At 29.3% G+C, this 24,517-nt stretch overlaps 2 protein-coding genes and 1 pseudogene across 2 annotated transcripts; all 3 read right to left on the bottom strand.

Moving 5' to 3' along the window:
- Nucleotides 1–14,897: 14,897 nt before the first annotated feature.
- Nucleotides 14,898–16,301, bottom strand: LOC110815527 (senescence-specific cysteine protease SAG12-like). Its single transcript, XM_022043360.2, has 2 exons — nt 15,782–16,301; nt 14,898–15,554 (listed from the first exon to the last, which is right to left on the bottom strand). The coding sequence occupies exons 1-2, from the start codon at nt 16,221–16,223 to the stop codon at nt 14,974–14,976; spliced, it is 1,023 nt and encodes a 340-aa protein (XP_021899052.1). The 5' UTR covers nt 16,224–16,301; the 3' UTR covers nt 14,898–14,973.
- A 1,680-nt stretch (nt 16,302–17,981) lies between these two features.
- LOC110815518 (senescence-specific cysteine protease SAG12 pseudogene) lies at nt 17,982–19,259 on the bottom strand (annotated as a pseudogene).
- Nucleotides 19,260–21,514: 2,255 nt separating this feature from the next.
- Nucleotides 21,515–23,150, bottom strand: LOC110821918 (senescence-specific cysteine protease SAG12-like). Its single transcript, XM_022051887.2, has 2 exons — nt 22,615–23,150; nt 21,515–22,258 (listed from the first exon to the last, which is right to left on the bottom strand). The coding sequence occupies exons 1-2, from the start codon at nt 23,042–23,044 to the stop codon at nt 21,684–21,686; spliced, it is 1,005 nt and encodes a 334-aa protein (XP_021907579.1). The 5' UTR covers nt 23,045–23,150; the 3' UTR covers nt 21,515–21,683.
- Between the last annotated feature and the right edge of the window lie 1,367 nt (nt 23,151–24,517).

The raw sequence follows: 24,517 nt of genomic DNA, 5'->3' as shown, positions 1-24,517 counted from the left end.
AGAAACACTGCATAAATCTTCCATTCAACAAGCATGAATATATACCAAATAGAAAACAAACTGTTCATGTTGAAAATTAATTTGCAAATCAAAATATAATTAATTAGTTTGTTAGTAGTTGAACTTTATAAATTAGAGTCTCTCTATATTTTTTGGTTCGTTAATAGTTATGGATCATAAATTAAATTTATTATGTTTGTTGGTAATTATAATTAATTCTATTTCTTCTAATAGTACATATAAATAGCCATGAACTTGAAGCTTTTTTATAACCACAATAGAAAAAATTTGATTCTTCTTATTAGCCTTTCTAGCTTATTTCTCTTATCTCCAACAAAGTGGTATCAGAGCTTGATTTCTTATTAAAATTCTAGAGAGACGACAGCAAAAATCTATTTTCGTTCCAATTTCTTTATCTTACAAAAGAAAACTATGAGAGTTGGTGCCTTCGTTTGAAAATGATACTTGGCCCCCAAGATATGTGGGTTATTGTAGAAAGAGATTTTACTCCACATGAAGATGAAGGATCCTTAACTCAAAATGAGAAGAATTGTTTTACATAAATAAAGAAGAATGATCAAGTAGTCCTTGCATTCATCAATCAAGGTTTGAATGAATCTATATTTCTAAAGGTGGCCGATTCTACCAACACAAAGCAAGCTTGGGAGATTTTGAAGAATTCCCTCCAATGAGTTGACAAGGTGAAGAAGGTGCGACTCCAAACTTTACAATACGAATTTGAAGCTTTGTAAATGAAGGATGTTGAATCCATTTCAGATTTTTGCCCAAAGGTAAAGTTTATGGTACGCCAAATGAGGAGATCTGGTGAAATGATAGAAGATGTTCGTGTGGTGCAAAAAATTCTTCAATCATTGCCACCAAAATTCAACTATGTGGTTTGTGCTATTAAGGAATTAAATGATCTAAACACTTTGAAATTTGATTAATTAGAGGGATCTCTACAAGCTCATGAAGAAAAAATAAAAAGAAGACAAGAAGAGCCTTTGGAACAAGTTCTCAAGTTAAAGCCCTCGTATAAAGCAAAAAGGACGAGGAAGAGGTAGAGGACGTGTTCTTGGTCGTTGTCAAGCATTAAAAAGAAATTACACTCAAGTTGTAATACCCGCCACTTGATATGAGGCGCAATTCATGCTCATGTCATTTTCATGCAATGGCTCACAAAATATACATATACACATATCAAAATTTATCATACAACCTAACATCCCATGTGATATATACATTAGTTATATTCTTTTTTTTTTAGTGTTGATTTTTTATATATAATATTCTAATATAAAAAAAATAAATTCGATCTATCTGAGATCAAACATAAAAAAAATTTATGCGGCGTGACACAATTTTTGCTTACTAGATGTCTATATAGTAGAAACATAAACGATATGTGGTGCCTCATGTAATATATATATATATATATATTATTTTGAAAAAGAAAAAATTAAACATTTAAAACACTAAAACCAAAGTTATATTTTTATGTCTCTTTCCTCACTTGAAGAATTATTCAAATAGTGTTGAAATCTAATTTAATAAGTACTTATAGATTGGATAAATAATTAATGATAACAATAATTCATCATGAGGGTTTGATTTGCTAAAAGCACTCTCACTCTCACTCTCCTCCAATCCAAAAACCCTTTTTCCTTTCTTTATAAACATTTTCCAAAGCTAATTTCATAATACCCACTTTATATTTATACTAATATCAATTAGATAGTTTTATAATTTAAAATTATTAAGAGTACTTGTAAAGCACATAACCATATTTAACAACCAAGTTGATAGAATCAATTTTAAAAAGTAAAATAACAAATTTAAGATTAAAAAAATCAAATAATTAACAAAGAGAAGAAATAATTATTATTAAATTTTAAATAATTTTAGCACGTAGTGAATACGAAATCCAAATTGCAAGCATCATTCTCAATTATTGATGTAGTAAGTTTTTTCAATTTTACTTTGGAGTGATATATTTTTTTGGGTTGCTCTTCCTTTTTTGGATGAAGAGCGACGACTTTCCCAAAACGACAATTCATAACTACAATCGATGGATCATGATTGCATTCTCCAATCACAAACAAGAAAAAAGTTTACAAGTTACCATCATCATTTCTAATGTATTCTACAATACACTATATAATATATAAATTTGAATATATATATATATAATTTAAATTTGTCAATAGTAAACCAAATGCAAAGGGAGATTACTAAAATACTATTATTACTTTGTATTAAAGTTTTAAATTAGAGTAGGATATCTACCTTTTTGTGATTCTTTAGTTCTATAGATTGCAAATATAAGACCTAACATTTACTTTTAAAATAAAAGCACACAAAAAATGTGTTTAAAATTAAATATAAAATGAACCAAATGGCCCATTAAAGTTGCCTCTTTATTAGTATTGTACATTTTCAATATAGAGAATATCTTCATGCACCTCCAAACTTAAACATTAAATAATTCAAATTTAAATCACAATTTACTCATAAGCTATAATATTTAATTCAAATCACAAAATAAATTTACACTTTAGGTCAACTATCCTGATCGTAAATAATTAATTATCTTCCAATGTCATAAATCTAATTTAATAATTCAAATCATAAAAAACAATAATAATAACACTTGAAAAAACTAAAGATATTCAACTTCAAAGTTTTTAATTCAACTCTCTAAAACATTTTATTTAAATCCCAAAACACCAATAATACATTGCCATTGTATCATTTGTATCATTGGCAATAAAATTAGGTATATGAGTCCATATGTCACCAAATGGTGTTAAAATATTTCACTCTAATTATGGTTCGGAACAAAGACAGACCCATTTTTTACTCCAATGTCACTAAATTAGTAAAATCTCTTGTCAAAAGAGCCAAGGTCAAGGTATATTTTGCCAAAGGTTTTCTCATGCTAATCCTATCTTGCTTGTGACTAAGTTCAAAAACACAAATATGAATGAAAAAAAAAAAAAATCGTCATCTCCTCTTTATTAAAAATGGGCATAGGTATAAGTTAAATGTTAATTTGCCCTAACTCGACTCATATGGGGCATGTAAAAACTCATAATTAATAAAGTACTAGATGAATACGGATAAAAAATTATAAATTTGAAATAAATATGCAGCAGGTATAGATTTCATAATGTATCTGTTTGAATCTGCAATAAATGAACTCATTACATAATAAATAAATAAATATATTTGTACTTATATCGATCATTCAAGTGATTAATAAGATCAGTATTTACCAATCTAAAATTAGTTCATAAATGTCATAAGATTGTAATTCTATGACTAATAACCTTCAAAAGAACTTGTAAATTTGGTCTATTATTCGTGGCCTATTGCATCTATATGAAATTGGTTTAAGGTCATATTGCTGAGATGATTCTTTTTGAAAGAAAAATGTTTCAATTAGAATGTGTCGATGCTCTATTATGAAAAATCTATTGCCCCAAAAGTCAACTTTTTTTCATAATAAAACTTTCACTCTTCTATAATCACTTCTAAACTAATGAATCATAATTTAGAATTAAAAAAAATCATCTATATTACATTTAAAGTAATAAATTTTATCCATGTTCTATTAAGAGATTAGTTTTGTGAATGATTTTGTGCTAGAATAGTTAATAAAGAAATATATTACTCCATAGTTTTTCACTTTTTTTTTGTCAGATTAAAAAGCTCCATTTTGAGATAATTATTTTGCTTAGCGATTTACAGATTGTATCAAATAGTTCAATTTTATGATTTTTGTTTACTTTAAGTTATTTTTCCTTCTTAAACCTTGGAGTAAAGAACAAAGTGAAAATAATGAATAAAAGTTTATAAAATCAAAACTAAGCATTGGAGCTGAAAAAGTGTGAGCTACAGTGAGATGTGAAGGTAAAATGAAAACAAAAACAACAGTTATCTATTGTAATAGAAAATTTTCAAGTTGCAGCAAGAATCCATCTGACGCAAAACTCATCACCCACATTACTACTGCCTCTTCCCTGATAGGGGAAAGATTTTAAGTGATGCAAAAAAATATTTTCTTTTTTAAATCTCTAATAAATGTGACATCTTTTGATCTATAACCACCTTATTCTTAATCATACCATCCCTAATCCAACTAGAATTTCTCATCTTCTCTTATTTCATTATATATACCAAGTTGTCTCAACTTTTTAAATTGATACTAATGTTTATTTGTTAGTCTCTCAAAACTAATTCACTATGTTTGTTATCCTCTTAATAATAAATTATAACACGGTTTGGCTTTTAAAAACTTTATATATTGTAACGACCCCGGAAATCCAAAAGGAAATATATAATAATTTAAGTGCGGAAGCGAAATAGAAGGTTAATGTTTACATCCCTTACACAAATAACTTAAAAGTACTAAACAAATATCACGGAATGAATTCTTTGAAAGAAACACGAGAAATGAGAAAAGTAAAAGAAAATATAAAGTATCTAGCATCTACTCGCAATCTTCTTGCAGATCAGACTCGGGAATCAGGTCCTTCTGATCTAAAATGGTTAAATAAAGGATGAATTACACTACCCCAGTAAGGACATCACATTATATCACCGGCACAGAAATAAAGGTTGGTAGAAAATCAAAACAACTAATGGAGCACTAAATTTAAACTAAAACATTTATTTAAAAATAAAACTGTTTACCCTTCACTTACCATTGGGGAATTTGTGATAACAAATTATAGAAGCAATAATATCATACAGATCATAACTTCATGCACGATCAGTAACATAGAACATATCACAATTCACATTATTTAATAATAAACTAAATCATAACCGTTTCTCGTTTCACCAGCCTACTAGTATCCATGAGGATCCATAGGGGTGTCCCTCCTACACGTGAATCCTTTCCCTTAACAATCTTAATTACAGAGCCGCCCCCATACCCCATCCGGTATGAGTGTCAGACATTAAACTCTAATAGAGGAAGTAATTGAAAATTTAGAGTTTACATTCATAGTACAGTAAATTAGGATGCTCAATAAAATTACGAGAATATCCTTTAAAATAGATTAAAATAACAAAAATAAAAATATCACCATAGGATGACTCTGATGGGACGAAAGAAACAACTTTTAGTCGCTAACTTTCTTCATGTTCAGGATCTGCATCTTGATTTTCTTGATTTGAAATGATTAAATAAGGGAAATGAGCTACATTAATTCAGTAAGAATGTCAACACTTAACAACCGATACGAAAAATTAAAGGTGGATAAAAATCACAAAACAACAAATGAAGTTATTTTTCTTTTATGGTAAATTCATTTAATATAAAAATGCAAATTTCATATCCACCTTCTAAGTTTTCAAATTCGACTAGTGAATGCAATAATTAAAATAGTAATTATTTACACATTTTATGGAACGATACTAGTCAAACCTTATATTTTTACATACTTACCAGTACCTCTTGGTCCATAGGGGTTCTCCATACACGTGGATAAAATATCTAATATATTAATCAACCGGTCATCTCCATACCCGGTTTGGGAATGGACCCCAACGTACCATCACTTCAATACCCCGTCCGGTATGAGGCTGAACAATTACTTCCCAACCTTTTTCGGTATGGGACTTCTGAGTCCCATTTGACTGAGGTAGTGTCTATCGTAGAGTTGCCCTATGTATCGAGTCCATACATCATTTTCTATGATACTCGGTAAGCCTTTTACATGCATGTTTACATCATTAACTAGCCGCCAACAACACACAACCATCTCATTCCATATTTAAAGGACAATGGAATAACAATTAAACATACAATACAAATTGATACTTTAACAATTAAGAAAAATGTGATCAGGACATCTATTTCAAACTAATCAACAGATAGGGATAAACGGTTAAGTAATTAATAAATGAGAAAGCAAATAAACCTATAAATTAAAGTGCATGTGATAAGTAACAATAACAGTCTACTAATAAATGAACAATATATATAAAGTAAGTAATTCATACTGACCAATTACCGTATCCATTGGTGATCTATATTTAATTAATTAAAGGTTTTTAATATTCACAAATTACACTATTATTATTATTAACTTTAATTAACTGTAACGGAAGAAAAGATTAAGGGATTCTTACCTCGGGTTAGTGTTTGAAACAATATTTTTTTCATTGCGCTTCCTGATATTTCTTGGATTTCTTGGATTTTTTCTGCGAAAACTAAAAATACACTTCACGTATTTCAAAATACCCCATAAAGACCAAAAATAAGGGTTTTTAAATTTTTCAGCCGGTTTAAGGTTTCGGAATGGCAGCGTCTCCTTTTGATCTGGTTGGTTTCAGCCGATTTAGGGTTTCAGCACGGCGGCATCTCCTTTTGATCTGGCTGGTTTCAGCTAGTTTTGTGTGAAAACCTGCAAAATTCGAGATCAGGGACATATAACCCACTCCCAGCCGTTGGATCACTCATATTTAGAGAATTAATCTGGACTGTACGATCAGATTAAATCTAGTCATTCAATTGTGCCTGAAGAAAAAACGGATATGGGTCGTCCATGTGCGCCGGAGGAGATCTGGGTTGTTGGATTTGTTGGCACACGGATCGCCCGTGTGGCTTCCCGCATGTACGCGTGTCCGTGTGTCTGCCACACGGTGCACGATGATCGGCCGTGTTATTGACGTGGCGGTCCACGTTGCCAAATTTATGTTATTTTCACTTTTACCCCAAATTTTCAGATTTTTTTCAAATAAGTCATCCTTTATTTCTATTTTGTCCCTAATTTTTCAAAATATTTTTAAATACATCCAAAATATAATTTTTTTCAAAAATTCAATCAAAAATTAAAATCAATTTTTTTTTAATTTATCTTATTATTATAATTTAATTATACTGGGCCTAATTCCCGGGTCCGAGTGTTACACAAGTAGATATATATATATATATATTATAAGTTTAATTAAGCAATTGGATAGGAAGCTTGCCTTGCAATGCCATAGAGTCCCCCTCTTACAACATCTCTTTAAATCTTCATATAGCCATCATCACCCCAATTTTTACCCCATGAATTCTTAACCAACCAGTAATCCATTCCATTTTTACTCCCATAACCTACTATATTTACTGCATGAGTAAGTGAATTTTCACAACTTCCAGTAAAAATCCCACTTGAATAAAACCGCGAATCATTTCCACGAGCATCAAGGGCAACTGAGACAGGCTGATTTGCTACAGCTTGCTGTAATGCTCTCTCATCATCTTTCAGTAAATCTTTATAGTCATTTATCTTGACCACAGAAGTTTCCAAGTTGCAAATTCTGTCACTTGCCGTGAATACATAATTTTTTTTGGTGGTGCTTTTATTATTTTTTACGTACTCAAATGTATGATCCATCCAACCACCATGACATCCATTGTTATTTGATATAAAATCTACTAGTTTTTGCTTTGATAATGATCTCAATTTACCTGTTTTAATTTGGGTGATACCTTCAATTATTAACACTGTTGAAAACGCCCAACAACATCATGCAACCAAATATAGTTATGATAAATGACTTTGTATACATTTATAAGGGCAAATTTTAATTGACCCGTTGTGATTTTTATCAATTTACTATTTTCTAGTTCAGACATTAATGAAATTTATTACTTTTTTACTGTGTAAGAGTTAAAAAGAATAAAATGGCGTGCTCATAGAAAAAGCCTGGTTATCTAGTTTGATTGACATCTAAAACCATAGGATAATGGGTTATAAAAAGAAAACCACAAAGTCTTGAACGAAAAAATTTTAAACCATATGGGATCCAATTGATATTTACTATATGATAAGAGATGTCTTTAGTTACCACAATTGTATTGGTTCTTGACTTCAGTAATAGCTTGTTGCTCAATCCAGTTGATACTGAGTGGGATATTGGTTAGACTTTTGTATCTAAATGAGGTTGTTGCAGGCCTTGCGGAAATCTTTAATCTATATAATAAGTTAAAAATTCATCATTAGTCATGTCTGCAAACTCATTAAAACTTAATTGATAATTCCGATTTTTCATAATTTTGGAGTTCTCAAGGAATTCGATATTGTCTTTAGATATCTTACAACACATTTTCTTTTCCAAATTGTCCTTATAAATGTGTCCATGTTTCGCCATCCATTGTTGGTGTTTCTCGACTATGAGAGTGTCTTAAAGTGTCTATACCATAGCCAGAAAATCCATAGTCTGTAGAATCATCACCAACGTGACAATCGCAACTTCTGTTTCAACTCTTAAAGCCATTAATTAATACTTACCGGAGATTGTATGAATGGTTTAGGCTTTAACGAAGAATGGAGGAGCTTGATAAAAATGTATAGAGCAAGGTAGGCATATATAAATGATTTACCTAGGGTGTTGTCTTCATATTAGAATAGTTTTAAACAACTGCAACTACTTGAATTTAAATCAAATTCTACCTTACTCATAATTTATCATAATTTTATGATTAAAATACTCTTAAAATAACTAATAAAATAATAGTCTAGTCTAATCTCAACTTGAAATAATCAATGAAATAATAAAATAATAAGTAGGATAGTTGGAAGCTTCTCTCTTCATTGTTTATACTTCTCTTCCTAAAATCATGTGGGAAATAAAGTCCCTATTTGTGAAAAGGATTCAACCCGCATGGAAAGACTTCCGAGATGAACTTGTCGCGGGTTGCTCACTTCAAGGACTCTTCTCTCTTTGATTTTTCATCCCAAGTAGAGTCCTAATCTCCACAAACTCACCTTGGCCTCAATTTGAAGAAGAAACAATCACAAGAGTCCGAAGCGCAAAAGGAAAAGGCCACATTTTTTAAAACTTAACAATATAAAATAACAGATATTAGTCAATGAAGTTGAAGGCAAAGTGAGCTCAAGTATTTGTCGATTTGGGTAGACTCTGGTTTATCAGCAAAGCAAAGGTCATTTTGGCTTTTAAAATAATTTTGTTTTTAAAGACTCTTGCCGCAAGTCATGGCGCAAGTTCTCACAGATTTTGTTTTTGAAGGGTTTTATTTGCACAATTCATTGATGTTGAGTTTAGTGTATGTTTAAAGATTAACCTTGTTTGTACAATTCATTTGAAAATTCATACTGAGAAAGTAATTTTTTATACAGCATAATAAAAATTGAGCTTCTACAATGAGATGAATTCCATAGGAATAGTTTATTGTTCCAAGCGACTTTGTGTTGGTTATGTATCCAGCCCCAAAAAAAAAAAAAGAGCAAATCAGTAATTTAAAAAGAAAAGAAAAAAAAAAGAAATAGGGTTGCAGTCTTTTTTGTTTGGTATATATATGTCTGTTGCAGAAAAAGAAAAAGAGAGAAAGAGAGAAGAGTGTGCGGCGGCAAGAGGATAGGAAGAAGAGAACTTGTATATATATATATATACACACACACATATATATATATATACAAGTTGAGTGGCTAACAAGAGAGAAAAGAAAAAGTGGTTTTCATTCTCTCTCCTTGACGACATCATCATCAACATCAATAATTTCGTCCTTTTATTAGGAAAGTTTAAATTATTATTGAATTATCTTGTAATTAATTTTATTAAAAGTAGATTTAATTCCGAGCTTGATCCTAATTTTTTCTTTCACATTGAAGGTTTTTTCACATACATTCTTGTGTCTACTCAATTATGCATCAATTTAAGATTGACTTAATTTATATAATTAATTTTATCTTTGTTCGGGATACAACAAGTGGTATCAGAACTTGATTGATTGCTTTGTTGATATATTTGTGGTATGAGATTAATTGTGTGAATTACGATGAAGAAATTTGTTGGTACTATGATAAAATTATATTCTTTAAATTATTCAATTTGGAAGTCAAAGATGGAAGATCTTCTTTATTATAAGAATTTATATGATCTGATTAAGTTATGAACTTCTAAGCTAATGGAAAAATCAGATAATGATTGGGAGAAGATGCATAGAAAGACTGTAGGAACTATCTGACAGCGGGTGAATAATAGTGTCTAACATTACATAAATAAAGATGTAAATGCACAAGTTTTGTGAAATAAATTAAAAAATATGTATGAGAGTAAAAATGCTCGGAATAAGACTTTTATTATTAGAAAGCTTGTAAATCTGAAGCTGAGAGATGGATAATCACTTGCAGAACACTTGAGTAAATTTTAAGAGTTAGTAAATGAGTTAAATACAATGAAAATAATTTTAGATGATGAATTGCATGCATTATTGCTCTTAAGCTTTTTACCAGACAGTTAGAAAGCCTTAGTAGTGTCTCTTACCAATTTTACTCCAAATGGTATTTTGTCTTTACCTGTGATAATAGATAGTCTGCACAATGAAGAGACTAGAAGAAAAGATATAGATATTGAGACTTCACAGACACTTGTTATAACAATAGAGAGCATGAGTAGAAGTAAAAGTAGAGGTCCTAAGGGGTGCTATAAATCTAGAGGTAAATCACAGATGAAAGGTAAGTTTAGTTGTTATCATTGTGATAAAGAGGGACATATGAAAAGAAATTACAGAATTTGAAAAAAAGAACATAATAGTGAAAAAAAATCAGAAAAAGACAAATGATCAGAATACTACCGCAATTGTAGCTAATGACGGTAAATAACTGGTTATACTTTTATTTATTGAGGATCATAGCTGCATCACTGATTTTGATACTGAGTGAGTTGTTGATTCTGTAGTATCCTATCATGGTATACCCAGAAGAGATGTCTTTACAATGTACAAAGCAAAAAATTTTGGTAGAGTGAAGATAGGTAATGTCAGCTACGCATATATTATGGGTATTGGTGATATTTGTGTGCAGACAGATGTTGGTTGCACATTGACTCTGAAAAACGTGCAACATGTACCAGATTTACGTCTTAATCTTATTTTTATAAATATGATTGATTTAAATTGTTATTACAATCTATTTGATGGTAGAAAATAAAAACTCACTAAATGTTCAATTGTAGTTGCTAGAGGCAAATTGTGTTATATATTTTACAAAACTCAGATGAATACTATTAGAGGTGCACTGAAAGCAGCTGAAGATGATATTTCACCAGACTTGTGGCATAAGAGGTTGGCTCACATGAGTGAGAAGGGGTTGCAGATTTTGACAAAGAAATCCCTTATTCCCTCTGCAAAAGGTATGAGTTTAAATCCTTGTGACTATTGTGTGTATAGTAAACAACATAGAATTTCTTTTACTAGCTCATCTGAGAAAAAAAAAAAGAATGTTCTTGAATTAGCTTACTATGATGTGTTTGGTCCTATTGATGTGGAAACTTTAGGAGGTAGCAAATATTTTCTTATTTTTATTGATGATGCTTCACGAAAAGTTTAGGTGTTTGTATTGAAAACAAAAGACCAGATTCTTTAGTATTTTAAGCAATTTCATGATATGGTGAAAAAAGAGAAAGAACTTCCTTAAAGTATCTTCATAATGACAATGGTGGTGAATACACTTCAAAAGAGTTTGAGAATTACTGCCTACAACATAGAATTAGACATGAGAAGACAGTATTTGGTACTCCTTAACATAATGGTGTAGCTGAAAGAACAAATAGGACTGTCATTGAAAAGGTCATATGCACGTTAAAAATAGCTAATTTACTAAAACCATTTGAGGGTGAAGCACTCTACATTGCATGCTACTTGATGAATCAATCTTCATAAGCTCATTTAGATTTTGATATTTCTCAGAGAGTATGATTTGGGAAGGACGTCATATATTCTTATTTGAAGGTATTTAGCTACAAGATATTTATACATGTACCTACTAAGTAGAGACAAAAGTTTGATGATATGACAGTTTCATATTTTTCTGGGTTATGGAGATATAGAGTATATATTATGGGATCCAGTGAAGAAAAAAATCGTTAGGTTCAAAGATGCGATTTTTAATGAGCCCAAGACCTTATTAGACTTTGAGACATCATAGAAGATTATAAGTGAAGATATTTCTCTTCCTGCACTAGTTTCTCCTTCAATCAGAGATGTCATAGATGAGGGAGAGTTACATGATGACTAAGGGTTTGATAATATGTCAGCACCATATTATATTGAGCAGGGGGAGCAGCCCCTTGTATCCTAAGTTACAGAAGAACCTCAGCTTAGAAGATCAACTAGAATATATCATCCATCTACTAGATACTCCCAATTCTGAGTATATTATAGTTACTGAAGAGGAGGAGCCATAAAGCTTTCAATAAGTTTAGAACCATCAAGAAAAGGCTCAGTGGTTGAAAGCAACAAAAGAAGAGATGAGCTCTTTGAAAAAGAATAATTCCTATGAGTTAGTTGAACTTCCAAAAGGTAGAAAAGCTTTGAAAAATAAGTGGGTATACAAGCTTAAGATGGACGATGAGAAGTTAGTGAAATATAAGGCTTGTTTGGTAGTAAAGGGTTTTAATTAGAAGAAATGAATTGACTTTGATTAGATATTTTCTCATGTTGTGAAGATGAGCTCTATTCTGGTAATTCTTGATTTAACTACTAGTTTAGATCTTGAGCTGGAACAACTAGATATAAAAACAACATTCTTTCATTGTGATTTGGAAGAAGAAATCTATATGGATAAACTAGAGGATTTTGAAATCAAAGGGAAAGAACACATGGTTTACATGTTAAAAAAGAGTTATGGATTGAAATAGGCTTCGAGACAGTGGTACAAGAAATTTGATTCTTTTATGGTCAATCATGGCTACACCAGAACAGATGTAGATCATTGTGTGTACTTCAGAACATTCCCATATGGTAAGTTTGTCATTTTGTTGCTTTATGTTGATAATATATTGATAATAAGATAAGACACAATAGAGATTAGTAGTTTTAAAAAAAGAATTATTTGGCTCTTTTAACATGAAAGATTTAGGATTAGCAAGTCAGGTTTTGGGTATGCAAATTACTCATGATAGGAAAACTAAAAAATTATGGTTGTCACAAGAAAGGTATGTTAAGCAGGTTCTAAACAGATTTCATATGAAGAATGCTAAACCGGTTAGCACACGACTTGCTAATCACTTAACACTTAGCAAAAAATTATGTCTTGTTACTCAAGAAGAAAAAGAAGAAATGTCGATTGTTCCTTACTCTTCTATAATTGGGAGTTTGATGTATGCTATGGTTTGCACTCGATCAGATATTGCTCATGCTATTGGTTTGGCAAGCAGATTCCTTTCTAATCCTGATAAGAGTCATTGTGAAGCAGTAAAATGGATTTTCAGATATTTGAGAGGTACTTCTAAGATGTGCTTGTATTTTGGAGGTTCAGAACCAATTCTAAAGGGATATGCATATGCATATATGATAGATGACATTGATAACATGAAGTCTACTTCAGGATATATGTTTACATTTTCTAAATTGTAAAAATGTATTGTCTAATCTACAATTGATGCAGAGTATATAGTTTTGACTGAAACAGGTAAAAAAATGCTTTAGATAAAAAGATTTCTCGAAAAAGTTGAGTTTTAAACAAGATGAATATGTGATGAATTGTAATAGTTAAAATACTCTAGATTTGAGTAAGAATATCACATATCATTGTCGTACGAAAATATATTGATGTAAGATACTGTTGGATATGAGATATAATGAATAATAAAGATATACTATTGAAAAAGATTCACACTGATAAAAATTCAGCTGACATGTTGACTAAGGTGGTGATTCGTGACAAACATCAGTTTTGCACCAAGAAGATGGAACTGATTGGACATTGAGCAATGTATGGTGGACATCTCATCATGAGCTGGAGGGGGAGATTGTTGGTTCTTTATGTAGCCGAAACCAAAAAAAAGGGCAAATCAGTAATTTAAAAAAAAAGAAAAAAAAAAGAATTAGAGTTGCAGTCTCTTTGTTTTTTTGGTATATATACGTGTGTTGCAGAAAAAGAAAAGAGTGTGCGGCAAGAGGAAAGGAAGAAGAGAACTTGTATATATATATATATATATACATATGTATATAAAAGTTAAGCGGCTACCAAGAGAAGAAAGAAAAAGTGGTTTTCATTCTCTCATTGATGACATCATCGCCGACATCAACAATTTCGTCCTTTTTACGGTGAAGTTTAAATGAGTTTGTTTACGCGAATTTAATTCAATTTACATCGAAAGATTTTTCACGTAAAATTCTGTGTCTATTTAATTTTTCAGTTATTATTTATTTATTATTTTTAATTCGTTGTGCATCAATTTAATTTAGAATTATGATTATTAATTTCTACTAATTAATTGATATTAACTTAATTTACACAATTAATTTTATCTTTATTCGGACCCTACACTTTGAAGATGCTAGCATATATATCAATGTGATGAATTACAAAAGAGTAATCCTCTTTTACTATGGTTAAAGGCTATAGTTTTGATGGATATGGCAAGAGAAATGACTAGTTAAGTTCCGAGTGTGGTTTCTAATGGTGGAATATAAACAGTTCTATAAAATAAATTCAGTGTCAGCCTCAAAACATAAAAATAACTTTTTTTTTGAAAATTTTAAAATAAATTCAGTGTCAACCTCAAAATATAAAAGTAATTTTTTTAAAAAAAATTTTCAAAATAAATCTTTTAGTTGATGCTGGAGTTAGTAATAGAATCTTATGTTGTTGAAGAAGTGTTCTATTTATGTATGACATCATTTTATTTCGTTCATTTTTTACGAGTCTGTTTAGATATGACATATGAAATTTAACTGGAGAGACGTGTTTTAGCTTCAAAGATAGCTTATTAATATCTTTTGATTTCTTTTTAGATTTGTCCTTGGGGTTGGGTCTAAATTATAACAAAAGAGTGAAGGAGGCACATTATGGCATTTCATTACGTGTTTTCTTGTGTTATATGTTTATTGTTTCTGTTTTTATAAATTCACTAAGTAAAAGAACAAGATCAATCAGCAATTGGCTTACCACATACTTATTAGAAGGTACTTATGTTTACATAAATATATGTAATATGTTAGCTTAATTAAGCAATTGGATAGGAAGCTTGCATTGCAATACCGCAGAGTCCTCCTGGTACACCACCATTTCTTTTAATCTTCATGTAGCCAGCATCACCCCATGTTTTACCCCATGAATTCTTAATTAACCAATAATCTATTCCTTTTTCACTTCCATAACCTACTATGGTTACTGCATGAGTCAGTGAATTTCCACAAACTCCATTAAAAATCCCACTTGAATAAAACTGAAACTCACTTCCACGGGCATCAATAGCAACTGAGACAGGCTGTTTTGCTACAGCTTGCTGTAATGCTCTCTCATCATTTTGTGGTACGTTTTCATAATTTGTGATATTGGCAGCTGGGATGATGGATTTTATCGAGTTGCAATGTCCATCATTTGCCTTGTATTCGTAATTTTCTTCAGTGGTGATGCCATTTTCTTTTACGTACTCGAATGCATAATTCATCCAACCACCAGAACATCCATCACTTTTTGATACACAATCTACTAGTTCTTGTTCAGACAACGATACTAATTTGCCTGTTTTGATTTGGATAATACCTTCAATTGCTGCCACTGCTGAAAATGCCCAACAACATCCTGCAAGCAAATCAGTCAAAACATAGCTAAATAGTTCAATAATTATATATACACACAAATATATGATTGTGAATGTATTTAACTACCACAAAGACACAAACCATGTTTGTGAGTTTGAGTTGTGGGTCATGTGTATTGTGTATTCTCATTAGAAATTTGTGTTATTATTTGTGTATATGTCATATAATTAATGAATTATATTTGAAATTTTGCTAAAAAATTATTACCACAAAGACTTTGGTCCTTAACTTTGGTGACAGCTCCTTGTTTAACCCAATTGATATTAAGTGGAACATCAGTTGAGTTTTTATATCTGAATGAATTTGTTCGGTGCATTCCTATGGACTGTATTGATATCTTAAATCCTGCATGAAATGCTAAAAATTCTTCGTTAGTCATATCTGCAAATTCATTAAGAGTTAATTGATAAATAAAATTTTCTGTAATTTTAAAATTTTCTAAAAATACGATATTATCATTGAATATCTTAAAACGAATTTCCTTCTCTGCGTTATCATTGTAAACACGCCCATATTTAATCATCCATTCTTGGTGTTTCTCGGCAACATAAGTGTCTTGAAGTGTGCGCGACATGGCTGGAAATTTCATAATTCCTAGTATCATCACCAAGGTGATGATGATGACTTTTGTTTCAAATCTTAAAGCCATTAACTAATACTTGCTGGAGATTGTATCAACGGTTTGAGCTTTGAGAAGGAGAGAGGAGAATGTAGGCATATATACATATACATATATAATTTATGTAGAGGATACTGATGAGGAACAGCTTTAGATTATTTCATTTCATGTAGGGTTTTGAAAAGCAATTTGCGTGGAAAAAGAGTTGGAAATTTTTCTTTCTTTAATCTGCCGTATAAGTCAATTAAACAATTGGCATTTAGCTATACACACACACACATATATATATATATGGGTAATATTGATAATGGATTGTATATAACTACTATAAATAAACTGCAATTTTAGCTTATGGTTATTTGCTTAATTTCAATCGTGGAATTGTTTGAATTAATGAACTAGCTTTCTTCTTTCACAGCTTTGCCTTACGGAAGAGCTACCTTATATATATATGCCTTCTTAACGTATACGCTTCCTATGGTTATGCAAGAAAACCCTCATGATTTTAATGTGCTTTTTTCAATATGTTAATATAAAATATTTTGTATTATGTAATTATTGATTTATATATTATGTTCATATATACATATTTATTTTTTTATTTTATTTCAAAGATATATTTAATTACTATAAAAACTTGAGAAATGTATAGTAAGTGAAATCAAAAAATATGACAACACATTAAATTTAACCAGTGTATATATATATATATATAATCAGTTACTCTAGTTATACATTTTTATTGTCATTTTACTATCTTGGTAGAGATTTGGAAATAGTTGATTCTGCATTTGGTATAAAATATTGCGTTATGTAACATGTTAAATAAATTAGTGTATACATATATATACATCATATTTTACTTAAACAGTAACCAAAAAAAAATCAAGAAGCTTATGCCCATCTTCCTTATTATATATATATATATATATATATATATATTAACATATAGTGTGACATTAGTATGGCATATAGTAAGCCAAATGTATGTATCATGTCGTACAATATTTAATATCATTAATTTTAAATAAAAAATTTGTATTAAATTTTTAATTCATTATAATTATGTTAAAATAGAAAACTTAATTATTTTATAATATTATTTTTATACAGAAATTTAATAATTCATTGATATTTAATTTAATTTAGTCATACAATATCTCTAATATGCTATTGAATTAAATTATTTATTCTATTAAATTAAAAATTATGTAATGCTAAACTAAACATTTAATTGGATACAATTTAAAATTTTAATAGTTAATTGCTTAAAAATTCATGCACTTAAAATACTGCATTTAGCTCTACGTTTTTTACAAGCTAGTTAATTTTTTCTTTAATATATAAGGTATTCTCCAATGTAATGTATACAATATATGTATATATATAGTATTTTCCCTTTTAATTTATATTCTCTTTTCTAATTATGATGTCATTATTAATTTAATCTATTTCTTTACCAGCTTATAGAATCATGTCAAAATACTCTGTGGCTGGCTGCGATTTTCAGTATGAATTTGGTTGAATATGAGAACTGGTTTGCGTTAACGATATTATAATATTATTAGTTCAAGAACAAGGATTCTACATAAAATAACAACATATATATATATATATATGTATGTATATATTTCATAGTTAAACTCCATTAATAAAATTGAAACAAATTACCAGCTAAAAAACTAGCAATGTCATAACAAAAAATTGGCCAAAACACACCACACATGTAGAGAACTTTTTGAAAGAAACACTAGTAGATATATATATATATATATATTATAAGTTTAATTAAGCCATTGGATAAGAAGCTGCCATTGCAATCCCACAGAGTCCTCCTTCCACAGCAGCATTTCTTTGAATTTTCATGTAACCAGCATCACCCCAATTTTGACCCCATGAATTTTTAACCAACCAGTAATCCATTCCATTTTCACTCCCATAACCTACTATTGTTACTGCATGAGTCAGTGAATTTTCACAGCTTCCAGTAAAAATCCCACTTGAATAAAATTGAAAATCACTTCCACGGGCATCAATGGCAACTGAGACAGGCTGATTTGCTACAGCTTCCTGTAATGATCTCTCATCATTTTCTGGTACATCTTCCTAATCAATGATCTTGACGATAGGAGTTTCCGAATTGCAAACTCCGTTGTCGCTTGCTGTATATCCGTAATTTGCTTCGGTGGTGATTCCATTATTTTTTACGTACTCGAATGCATTATTTGGCCAACCACCAAAACATCCATGGTTATCTGATACACAATCTACTAGTTGTTGCTCGGATAAAGATATCAATTCACCTGTTTTAATCTGGGTGATACCTTCAATTGCTGCTACAGCTGAAAATGCCCAACAAGACACTACAAGCAAAAATAGTTATGATAAATAACTATATATATATTTATAGGGATAAATTTTAATTTGACAAGAATTGCTAGTTGATCTGAAACCAAGAAAGAGAAGCGATTTGGAGATATCTTTGAACAGCAGAAAAGAAGCATATGAGAACATAGCTATAATATAGTTATAGTTTAGTTAAATTCATTTTTTTTTTTTTTACTGTAGAAGAGTAAAACAAAATTAAACGTTATTTTCATAAGAAATACTATATTTTAACTTGACTAACATTTGAATAAGAAGATAACACATTTTAAAAATGAACAAAAAAATCTTAAATTAAAAAATTTTAAATTGTAATAAAAGATGTTTCTACTTACAACAATTTTTTTGGTTCTTAACTTCAGTGACGGCTCCTTGCTCAACCCAATTAACACTGAGTGGAACATCAGTCAAATCTTTATATCTGAATGAGCTTGTTGTAGACTTTTTGAGAATCTTCAATCCTGCATAATAAGCTACAAATTCTTCGTTAGTCATATCTGCAAATTCATTAAGACTTAATTGGTAACTTTGATTTTCAGCAATTTTCGAATTTTCAATGAATTTAATATTGTCTTTAAATATATTAAAACGAAATTCTTTTTCTGCATTATCCTTATAAACACGTCCATGTTTCTCCACCCATTGTTGATGTTTCTCGACTATGAGAGTGTCTTGAACCATCCGCGACATGCCTAGAAAATCAATAGTTTGTAGAATCATCACCAAAGTGATGATGATGATTTTTGTTTCAAATCTGAAAGCCATTAATGAATATTTGCTGTAGATTGTATGAATGGTTTAGGGGTAATTGAAGAGAGAAGGAGAAGGAGCGGGGTATTGAGGCACAGCTTGAGATAAAAATATATAGAGCAAGTTACGTATATATGGAGGATTCTTGAGGAACAGCTTGAGATTAATTCATGTAGGCTTTTTAGAAGGAGACTTCATTGTTTCCGATAATTCCTGCTAAATTGAAAATAATTTTTTTTTCGAGAAAATTGGAAACGATAATCTTCTCTTTGCCAGATAAATCATTAAAAGAATTGCATTTAGCTATATATGTATATACCCAATATTTATAATAGATAATGTACATAACCATCTGATCATATTCTTGGTGAAGCATATGATACATTAACTTAAATTACTATAAACAAAACTGAAGTTAATAACTACATGGAATTATTTAAATTATAAATATGCCTTCTTTTGTTCATACAAAAAAAAAATTTATACTTATAAAACTGTACTTGACCAACAAGATCCTGATCTTATTGTTTTGTGAATATGGTATGCAGTTTATGGTTTAAATCAAATATTATATATGTAATTGTTATGTATATATGTTTTTATCTTATTTTTGTAAAGATATATTTAATTATTATTAGAATTTAACAAGTGTATAATCGCGTTAAATTTAAAATATGACTACCTATTGATTTCTTTTATTAGTTATCTTTCTTTATAATATTTCCTAATATTTTTTGACGTATTACAAATGATAACTATTACTAATTTTTAAAAAAATAATTATATATGTTCTAAATTAATTATTTTATTGCATATTAAATATTAATGTGTATTTCTAAATATAACCCGTACATGAAACGTGCTTACCGAGTAAATTAATTTACTAATTTATTTATGTATGTATATATGTGGGTGTGTGTGTATATATATATATATATATATATATATATATATATATGTATACACACGCCGTTACTTAATTACAATTTATAAGGGGAGGAGATGCATTAGTATCCATAATAGAGAAGTGATCCATGATTAAAAAAGAAAAAAAAAATCACATATCATAATATTAATTAAAGTTACATTTAGAATAAATCTTTTAAAATTATATAAAATTTATTTACAAATTTACACTTAATTTAATTAGAAAATATGTTAATTTTATATTAGAAACAGATATTTTACATATAATTAGAATAATGTATTTTCAATCCTATAATTTATTCAACAAAAAGAAAATTCTATCAGCTTTAGTAGAATGATTCAATATATATCATAAATAATATTATTTAAATTCTACATACAATACAAATATATATAATTAAATTTATTATATATTATATTATATTGTACTAAAAAAATAATAACAATTTTAAAGAATTAAAAATATATAATAGCAGATATTAGTCAACGAAAGTTGCTGCAAAATGAGTCTTTTAAGTCTTTTGTCCATTTCAGCTAGACTCTGGTTTAATCAGCAAAGCGAAAGGCCACGTTTGGCTTTCAAAATAATTTTGTTCTTGATGAGGTTCGCCGGAAGTCATGGCGTAAGTACCCAGAACTTTACTTACAGTCAAGTTCAGCTGAGAATTTTATTTTAGAGGAGTTTAACTATCTAGGAATATTTTATATTTGTTTTAATAAATAACTCATGTATAATTTTTTTAAATATACGATAAAAAAATTTTTAATGAATTTCATTCTACGTGTATTATATATTATCTTTTTTATTCTACTTTTAATTTATTGTAATTGTATGCAATTTAAGAATTAATTTGAACAATAATATTTATGAAGGTCAGGAGGGGCTAATTATAATATAATTTTTGCATATTTTACGTTGCATTTGTTTTGATTATGTTTTATTTTTGTTTAATTTACATATTTTAATTATTTAATTAATATAATTTTAGGTAATTTGTATTTTTAAATGTAATTAATGAGACTATTGATATTTTTAATTTTATAATTATATATGTTGTTTTTTCATTAAACTCAATAATGAAGCTTTATCACATTAAATTTAATTAATGCAATGGATTTAACTTCAGAATTATCTCAATACGTAGAACAATCATCCAATCACTGAAAGAGTGAAAAAAATTATATATTATATTAACATATTAAATTAAATTAAATTCTATGTTTATGTTATTTTCTTTATTAAAACAGTTAAAACTCCATTAATACGTAATCATCCTCAGTTACATTGACGTAAAATTACAACAAAATTACCAGCTAAAAAAACTGGCAATTTCACAACAAAAAATGGGCCAAAACACACAGACACATATAGAGAATTTATTGAAAGAAACACAAGTAGATATATATAGATATATAATATAAGTTTAATTAAGCAACTGGGTAAGAAGCTGCCATTGCAATCCCACAGAGTCCTCCTTCCACACCAGCATTTCTTTGAATTTTCATGTAGCCAGCATCACCCCAATTTTCACCCCATGAATTCTTAACCAACCAGTAATCCATTCCATTTTCACTCCCATAACCAACTATTGTTACTGCATGAGTCAGTGAATTTCCACAGCTTCCAGTAAAAATCCCACCTGAATAAAACTGAAAATCACTTCCGTAGGCATCAATGCCAACTGAGACAGGCTGATTTGCAACAGCTTGTTGTAATGCTTTCTCATCATTTTTTGGTACATCTTCATAATTAATGATCTCCACGACGGGAGTTTCTGTGTTGCAAACTCCGTTGTCGCTTTCTGTGTATTCGTAATTTTCTTCGGTGGTGATTCCGTTATTTTTCACGTACTCGAATGCGTAATCCGTCCAACCACCAGAGCATCCATGGTTTTTCGATACACAATCTATCAGTTGTTGCTCGGATAATGATACCAATTTACCGCTTTTGATCTGGTTGATACTTTCAATTGCTGCCACTGCTGAAAATGCCCAACAAGATCCTGCAAGCAAATAAACAAATATGGTTATGTTAAATAATTATGTATGCATTTATACGGGCAAAATTTAATTTGAATCACTGTGCTTAAAGTTTTTAATTTGAGATATTGTAATATTTTTTTATAATTTATGATCTCATAATTCAGATTTTAGTTAAATTCATTACTTTTTTATTTAAAAAAGTAAAAAAGAATTATATTACACACTCATAAAAGAGACAGATTAATAATTTGATTAATATCTAAATGATAAGATAGTGGGTGTAAAAAAAATAAATAAATAATCTTGACTTAAAAAATTTTAAACTATAAAATATCAAATTAAAATTTGCTATAAGATAAGAGATGTTTTTAGTTACCACAATGCTTTTGATTCTTGACTCCAGTAACAGCTCCTTTCTCAACCCAGTTGACACTGAGTGGGACGTCAGCTAGATTATCGTATTTGAATGTGGTTGATGCAGACCTTGTGGGCATATTGAATCCTGTATAATAAGCTAAAAATTCTTCATTAGTCATGTCTGCAAATTTATTAAGACTTAATTGATAACTCTGATTTCTGGCAATTTTGGAATTCTCAATATATTTGATGTTGTCCTGAAATATCTTAAAACGCATTTCTTTTTCCGCATTGTCCTTATAAACACGTCCATGTTTTTCCACCCATTGTTGATGTTTCTCGACTATGAGAGTGTCTTGAAGCGTCCGCGACATTACCAGAAAATCGATAGTTTGTAGAATCATCACCAAGGTGATGATGATGATTTTTGCTTCAACTCTTAAAGCCATTAATGAATACTTGCTGGAGATTGTACGAATGGTTTAAGGTTTAATGAAGGAGAGAGGAACAAGGTAGAGGTATTGAGGCACAGCTTGAGATAAAAATATATAGAGCTAAGGTCGGTATATATAGAGGATGTTGTGGAATAGCTTGAGATTATTTCATGTAGGGTTTTGAATGAGACTGCATTGTTTCCAATAATTCTTGCTTAATTGAAAAGAAATTTTTGTGAGAAAATTGGAAAAAAAAAAAACATTTTTTCTATTTGCCGTGTAAATCAATTCAAAATCGGCATACAGCTATGTATGTATGTATATATATATATATATATATATATATATATATATAACGTTTGTAATAGATTAATATATGTAACCATCTGTTCATATTCTTGGTGAAGCATATGATGCATTAACTTGAATTATTATAAATAAAATTGAAATTAATAATTATATGGAATTATTTAAATTATATGAATGCCTTTGCTTGTTCATACAAAAATATTTAGAAGAACAAAATTGCACTTGATCAACAGGATCCTGATTTTATTGTTTTGTGAATATGGTATGTAGTTGTTCAATTTTATATTATATAGGTGATTGTTAATTTATATATACATATATATGTTATTTTTTAAAGATATATTTAACTACTTTGAGAATTTAGTAAGCGTATAATATACTTAGATTGAAAATATGATTATGTATTGATTACTAATTTTTAAAAAATAATTATATATGTTTTAGATTAATTATTATATTTACATATTAAATGTTAATATGTGTTTCTTGATATGACCCGTATATGAAATGTGTTTACGCAGTCAATAAATTTACTAATTGAGATGTGTGTGTGTGTGTGTATATATATACAAGTACTAATTGATGTGTGTGTGTGTGTGTGTGTAAATATGACTCCTACAACGAAAGTTGACGGCAAAGTGAGTCTTAAAGTATTATTTGTCGATTTGGGTTGACTCTGGTTTATTAGCAAAGCAAAGACCATGTTTGGCGTTTGAAGTAATTTTGTGTTTGATGAGTTTTGCCGCAAGTCATGGTGGAAGTCTTTACATGCAGTCAAGTCGATCTAGGGATTTATTTTAGAGGAATAATATGTATTATGATGGTCTGCATGGGCTGGTAATAATATAATTTTTTGTATACGTTTGCTTTGATTATGTTTTATTTTTTTTGAATTGATAGATTTTAATTACTTCATTTATAAAATTTTGTGATAACTTATATTTTTATACGTAATTAAATTGACCTAATGTTGAGACATAGTCATTGTCTTTCTATCTTAATTCACATACTTTTTCATTAAATTCTGTAATAAAATCTTATAATATTAAATTTAATTAATATCATTGATTTAACTTTATGATTATCTCAATATATGGAACAATAATCCAATCATTCAAATAATGAAAAAGATATATTAGATTAACATACGTAACATATTCCATTTAATTATCTAGTTAG

Source organism: Carica papaya, chromosome 7 (assembly GCF_054855325.1).
Source record: "Carica papaya isolate Zhongbai chromosome 7, ASM5485532v1, whole genome shotgun sequence".
Lineage (NCBI taxonomy): Eukaryota > Viridiplantae > Streptophyta > Magnoliopsida > Brassicales > Caricaceae > Carica > Carica papaya.
This window is presented reverse-complemented; position numbering and strand designations above follow the sequence as displayed.

What these genes read in the sequence shown, in the direction of transcription:
- LOC110815527 (XM_022043360.2), bottom strand. Translation starts at nt 16,223, where the DNA reads ATGGCTTTAAGATTTGAAACAAAAGTCATCATCATCACCTTGGTGATG. An exon ending in TAAGGACCAAAGTCTTTGTG is followed by an intron (nt 15,555 to 15,781) that starts GTAATAATTTTT and finishes ATTTGCTTGCAG; the next exon opens with GATGTTGTTGGGCATTTTCA.
- LOC110821918 (XM_022051887.2), bottom strand. Translation starts at nt 23,044, where the DNA reads ATGGCTTTAAGAGTTGAAGCAAAAATCATCATCATCACCTTGGTGATG. An exon ending in CAAGAATCAAAAGCATTGTG is followed by an intron (nt 22,259 to 22,614) that starts GTAACTAAAAAC and finishes ATTTGCTTGCAG; the next exon opens with GATCTTGTTGGGCATTTTCA.